Here is a 6183-nt window from a genome sequence, read left to right as displayed (position 1 = left end):
TAATCGTAAGAAAAATCTATAGATTACTCGATTACTAAAATAATCGTTTACAACAGCCCTAATATTATCTACCTCAGCTAAGGTCAAAAGGTCAACCGCTGTCCTCTTCTGCTCTCCTGTTGGAGACGTTTGACTGATAGCCCCGCCCACCAGGTCATTTCTGCATTTTCAGTTTTTAGTCTAGATTTAAAGGAACTCAGGGTTTCGGCTGTTTTACAGTTTTCCGTAAGTTTGTTCCAGATTTGTTGCCAACTCGGCGTCTTTCTTGCTGGTTTGGCGACATTTCAAACTAAAAGAATCAGAATCAGCAGGTCAGGCGTTTTTAAAGATCGGTAATCTGCGATCAGCCAGAAAACGTCAATCGGTGCACACCTAGTTAATACTCGAGCATTAATACCTTTGAATATGAGCCACTTAATTAAAACTCACTCCAAGGTTAACCCTTTAGTCTGCAGTGCCGTTTTTCCATTGTATTTTCTGGGGGTGAAGGTTAACACAGCCGGTCTGAGGCACAATATTACTATCATTAATTTAAACTCTCAGAGGATTCTCTGTTTATTTTTCATTTTTCTCACTTTTGTTCAGTTTTTTTTTTTTTTTATTGTTATTTTTTTTTCCTGCTGGTTGGAACATTTTCTCCATACCCAAAGTCCATGGACCTGATCAGAACCGGTTCGCTTTCCCCCCTCAGTGACACCAAAACCTTCTGTGCAAACTCTGACGTCAAATGTTTGCTTATTTCTTATCATGTCTGCGGCAGCAACAGCACAAATTGCACCGATGTGAAGACCTGATGAGGAAAGCCGTTACCATGGAAACGGACTTAAATCCTAAATGATTCGGCTCCCATCTGTCACCCGAAGTCACGGCCACTGCAGATTCCTAGCGCTAGCTTAACAGAACTTCACCACCTCTACGCTGCTTTCAAGGGGTGTGGGAAATCTCAGCGTTGTCACAGAATCAACATTTTTAAACACCAATTTTAAAAAATTGATTAAGCCGATAAAAGAGCCACACAGGATTTGTCACAGAGGCTTTTGAAAACGGATGAATTTTAAAAATAATTCCTCTGTCTCCAGGTAATCAGTCGGCGTCTGTGGACGAACCGGCCTGCATGTTCTGCTTCTTCTCTCTTCCCAATGCGGGATACCTGTACAGTCTGAGGGGCGGAGTCGAGCTCCTCTCCACCTATCAGTATCCAGAGAAGGTGCTGCAGGCGGTGCTCACAGATCACCTGTTGCACGTCATAACCAGGTGAGTTTTCAACATAAAATATGAACATTTGACTTATTTCACCATTATTTTATGGTTGTTTTGATTTGCAGGAACGCGCTGCAGTCGTTTACGGTGCGTTGTGCCGCAGCAGCAGCCAGGGTTGAAGACCCCTACATTGACACCACCATGAAGGTTTGACTCGTTTACTTTATTTAGGACAATAAGTACAATTTTGGTTGTTTTGGTCGCTTTGAAATTTTACACCAAATGTTTACATGCACTGTAAAAACTGTATGACATTCAATTGGACAAAAACTTTACTGTTTATGTCCGTTCAGATGGCTAAAATACTTTTTGTTTGCTGAACAACAATTGTTCAAACCTTATCCTTTAATTTATTGTAATTTTAAAGACTTCCCTTTGCAAGTTAGCAGCATGTTGGTGACATTTTCTGATGATATTTATCCATTTGTATCTTATTTATCACCCTCTAGTTGTTCATGTTGTTCAACTCCTTTACGTAAATGCAGTAGTAAGCACCGCTAACTGAAAACTTAGTTCTGCTAGCACTAAAGCAATTCACCAACACTGTATTTAGCAGAAGCTAATGCTAAAGCGCTAACTGCTATTCAAATTACATGATGTCGAACACAGAAGTCTAACTATATTTTAAACAACACCGAGTTGTTCTCCATGTGAATCTAATTTTTTACTTAAATTAACCGTTGGCCGCCGCTAACTAAAAAGTTAGTTGTGCTAACTTTAAGCCACTAATCATAAACATTCTGCTAATTCAAAAATGATACATCAACAAGGTATTTAGTGGAAGCTAATGCTAAGTTGCTAACTTTAATTTGATGTTGAACAAGTAAATTCATGCTTTAAAGTAAAAAAAAAGCTAAGCTAAGTGCACAAAACCTTTTTTATGTTAGCAAAAGCGCTAATTGAAAAATTAGCACAACCACCAGCAGATGAACGGATGTTTGCTCTCCACGGCTTAAATGTCTGTCTTGTGATCTTCATGTCTTCTGGAGCACATTGTGAGCGTCTGTGAGAGGAACTTATGTTTGTGTTTTACAGGCTTGTCCACCGTGCAGCCTGGAGGTGTGTGCGCTCAGAATGCAGTTATTTATTGGTCTGCGGACTCTGTGTGTCTACGGCCGCCATGTTGTCCTCCTCTCCACTGCTGACACAGAAGCCCCAGAGGAAGCAGAACGCCACACACAGCGCCGGGGCCTGTAGGTGTCACGCATGCTGCATCCAAACCGACACACGTCTGGGTTTGGTATCGTTTAGTGTATTCCATTTTGAAAATCAAATATCTCATTAAGTTGCTAAACAACATTCTGAACAGCAGTAACCTGTAGTCCCCACAGGCAGACATGCATTTGTAAATCTTTTTATTGTACGTATGTGTTGTGATTTTAGCGATTTGAAAGAGCACAACATGCTGACTGGTATTTTCCTTGCGGTGGGAATCGATCCCGCAACCACCCCTGCTCTGGAGAACCTCCTGTCACGCCCCTTCCTGTAAGACAAACCCCAACCAGCCAGCCAGATCCCCCAAACCCGACCCACCGGAGAGCTGGTTGTCATTTTCAGGTCAAGCTGCTTTGCAGAAATGCGTAAAATCTCATGTTTACACCAGTTGTTGTTTTTAAAGACGTCAGTTTGTTTTTAAGAGAAAAAAAACGGCTATTTCTGTTTTCTCTCTATTACAGGGTTTGTTTTCTGGTGATGTTGAGACAGTAGCTGCGTTTCCATGACAAATGTGCACAAATCTTTGTCGATATAATGCTAATGTCGAAAAAACACAATTTGGCAAATTCATAAGAAATTAAATGAAAATCTCTTGTGAATACGTTTGTTCACAAGAAAACTTATTTAATTCAACGCTTTCAAATGACACAACGTTTTATGATGCTGTCTGAAAACTGCGCTCATCTTCCTTCTACTTCCTGTCGTGTTTGTCGTTTCTTCCAGTAGTAACATCCGGCTGTTGGTCATGTGACTCCTGTGATCCGAAAAAACGTTTTCATTGCAGTTTTGTGAAATAAACTATATTAGATTCAGCCAATGAACCACCTCAAGACAAGACGCCAAAACTTTTTTTTTATCAAAAAACGTGTGTTTTTTTTCTAAATTGCTGTTTTCATTAAGCAAATTTATTTTTGTAATTTCAATTTGCCCAATTCTGTGATTATCGGGAAAGCAGCTACTCGTCCTACATTCATGTTCCTTTGGAAAAAATCTTTTTAACATACATATAAAAATCTTTGCTTCTGGTCTTTATTGGTTCAGTTTCCACGTGATAAATTATTAAAGTTTAAATTTACGTTTACATTTGTGTGCGATGCTGCAGCTTGGCCTGAAAGAGACGACCAGACCCGTTTAGAGAGTAGAGCTAGCTTAGCTGCCGTTAACTCGCCTAACTGCACCCAGTGTGAGCAAACTAATGATGTCACGAAGTCAAACTGTGCACTAAATTAACTAATTCAACCAGTTTTTAGACGTCCTTTAATTTACCAATTTATTATTTTTAAAACAGGTTCTTTAATTTACTAATGTTAATATATTTTAAAATATAAAAATGTGTCTAAATATATTTTAAAATGTATATATTTTTCAAAAATAAACGATAAATCAGAGCAAAAACCTTTTTTTGGTGTTTTTTAACTAGGGGTGTCCAATGTGAGGCCCGGGGGCCGTTTGTGGCCCGTTTAGCGCAGCTTGTTGCAGATGGGGATTTTTTTTTATTTGTAATCAGGGTCAAATTTATAATACAAACATTTTTCTTACAAAGGAAAATGTTAAGAACAACAGAAAGTATTCGTCTTTTTGTAACCAAGCTTTTATAATAACCAGATCCCCGTTTATCCAGAGACTTTTCTGCGTCAACCTTTATTGAAGTTGTTAAAGTCCTTTAAGTACTGCAAGTGTTTCGAAAGAAAATGACCCAAATCCTGTTTATAACTGAGAGTAAATTTGTTCAGTTGAGTTCAGAACAATTTGAAAACTAGATGGATTTATTATGACAAGAATCGTGAAAAATCCTTTTTAAGTTTTGGATTAAAAACAAATAAAACAAAAATCTGTATTTTTTTTCACTTTCTTGCACCGTGAGAACGTTTGAGTTGATTTTGACCCATGTGATAAAAAGTTTGGACACCCCTGCTTCATGTTTCTGACCACAGATACACAGATCCTCTATAGAACAGATGCTCTGCTCCGTCACGTTAACATGCTGACTAACTGTAGACTAACTGCTCTGTTGCTCTCCTGTTGTTTTCAGCTGCATGGATCCACAGATTCTGACTGAAAGTGTTAGTTGTGCTTGCAGTGACGGTGAACACTTTCTTCTCGTTTTAGTTTTTCATGCATGTCTCACATAAAACGAGATGTTTAATGAAAACTTTCCACAATGGGACAATTGATTTGTACTCATCAAACAATGCATACATTTGTTTGCTTTGGGAAAAAAAAGCAGAAAGTGCCCAAGTTTAGGTAATTTCCCACAAAGGTTTGATGGAAAATATAAATCAGTTTGTTCATTTTTAGAGCTTAATTTATTAATCATTTATTTTTATCAGTGTAAATTATAACCAGTTAATTAATGCATCACACCAGTCAGAGAAGTGATTAATAGTAAAACAATAAATACGTTTAAGACTGCCAAATATTTAGTTCCATTTTTACCAACAGCGAAGCTAACAGGAAAAACTGCCTGCCTGCTTAAATCTGGTCAACTCAAATGTTTAAATTATTATTATTTTTGTTTGACACAACAGAATTATCACTTCACGTAACCTGAAGATGAAGTTTCCATGTTGTTTCTACATTTATTATGTCTGCAGTGTCTATTTCTTCTCAAGCAGAGATAATTTTAGTTAGTTTTGCTGCAAAGTGAAACCCATTGATTTTTATGTGGAGGTTTTTGTTTTGATGTTTCTGGGAAATTTTATCTGAGGTTTTTCCAAACTTATTTTAACTTTTTTTCCCCTCCGTTTCCAAAGTGCACGATTCAAGTTCTTCAGTTGCAGCGCAGATTATTTCTTTTTTTTCCTGATGTTTTGTTTAATAAAAACCAAAAAAAAGGTCAGTTTCAGAGTTTGCCTGGCTCAGATCCATAAGATTTGGTTGTCTGGTGTGCATCGTTTTACAAGCTAAAGAAATGATTCTGCTTTTCACTTGTGATACTTTGTTTTTATTTAAATGCTGAGCAGCTTGCAGACAGTTTCCAAGTGGATATACACTGAGATGAACCACTTCTTTGGAAATGTTTGGGATTAGATGGAAGGACAAGCAGCGGAGGATTCCCCAGACTGTCCTGGTGTTGTGTGTTTCTGACCTTTGCTTCCTGTTCTTGACCTCAGGAGCAGGAGGTGGGCCATCTCCTCCCCCAGAGAAACCAGTCCTGTGGGACACGGGTGGAATCTGTACGTTGTCGACACCGTACCTGCCATCACGCTCTATCAGGAGATGGTAACGACAAGACTCTCTAAAAATAACCGTCAGAAATGTGGTTAGAAATCACAGCATTGTAATAATTTAAAAACAGAAGAGTTTCTGTATGTGAGGCTGAAGCTTCGTTAATGCGGGAATCCTTTAAGGTTTAACTGGTGTGTATCTTCTATTATTATTTTTCTTTTTGTTGTTTGAAATAAATAAATGAATTAGGTCTGGACAATACGGCAGAAAACCTGTCACAATGTAAGCGTTTTATATCAATCAATAATCTATAATTATTGACTAGTTTTTTTAGTTTTAAATATCTAAAATATTACCAAACTGTTGGCATGACCTTTTACTGTTTCAACCACAGTTTTAACTCCATGCCATTGATTTTTATTTTTAAAGAGTTTCGAGACACAGTGGAGAAACTTTAAGCTGCTCCTGCGCAGGTTACTCACCAAGTTGTTGCTAGGTAACCAAAAGTTACTCACCAAGTTGTTGCTAGGTAACCAAAAG

The 6183-nt window shown here is 38.0% G+C and overlaps 1 protein-coding gene across 6 annotated transcripts in view; it reads left to right on the top strand.

The window, feature by feature from the left end:
* Positions 1 to 6183, top strand: part of hps3 (HPS3 biogenesis of lysosomal organelles complex 2 subunit 1) — a 33968-nt gene that overhangs the window by 20785 nt on the left and 7000 nt on the right. For 5 of the 6 annotated variants that reach the window (XM_008406305.2, XM_008406299.2, XM_008406302.2 and 2 more), the window contains 5 exons: positions 1080 to 1254; positions 1326 to 1407; positions 2296 to 2453; positions 2644 to 2745; positions 5589 to 5697. In XM_008406305.2, coding sequence (XP_008404527.1) covers positions 1080 to 1254; positions 1326 to 1407; positions 2296 to 2453; positions 2644 to 2745; positions 5589 to 5697 — 626 coding nt within the window. The remainder of the gene's footprint in view (positions 1 to 1079; positions 1255 to 1325; positions 1408 to 2295; positions 2454 to 2643; positions 2746 to 5588; positions 5698 to 6183) is intronic. The other variant, XM_008406303.2, reaches the window with a different exon arrangement.

Source organism: Poecilia reticulata, linkage group LG4 (assembly GCF_000633615.1).
Source record: "Poecilia reticulata strain Guanapo linkage group LG4, Guppy_female_1.0+MT, whole genome shotgun sequence".
Taxonomy (NCBI): Eukaryota; Metazoa; Chordata; class Actinopteri; order Cyprinodontiformes; family Poeciliidae; genus Poecilia; species Poecilia reticulata.
Note: the sequence above shows the minus strand (reverse complement) of the source record. Positions and strands in the feature narration are given on the sequence as shown.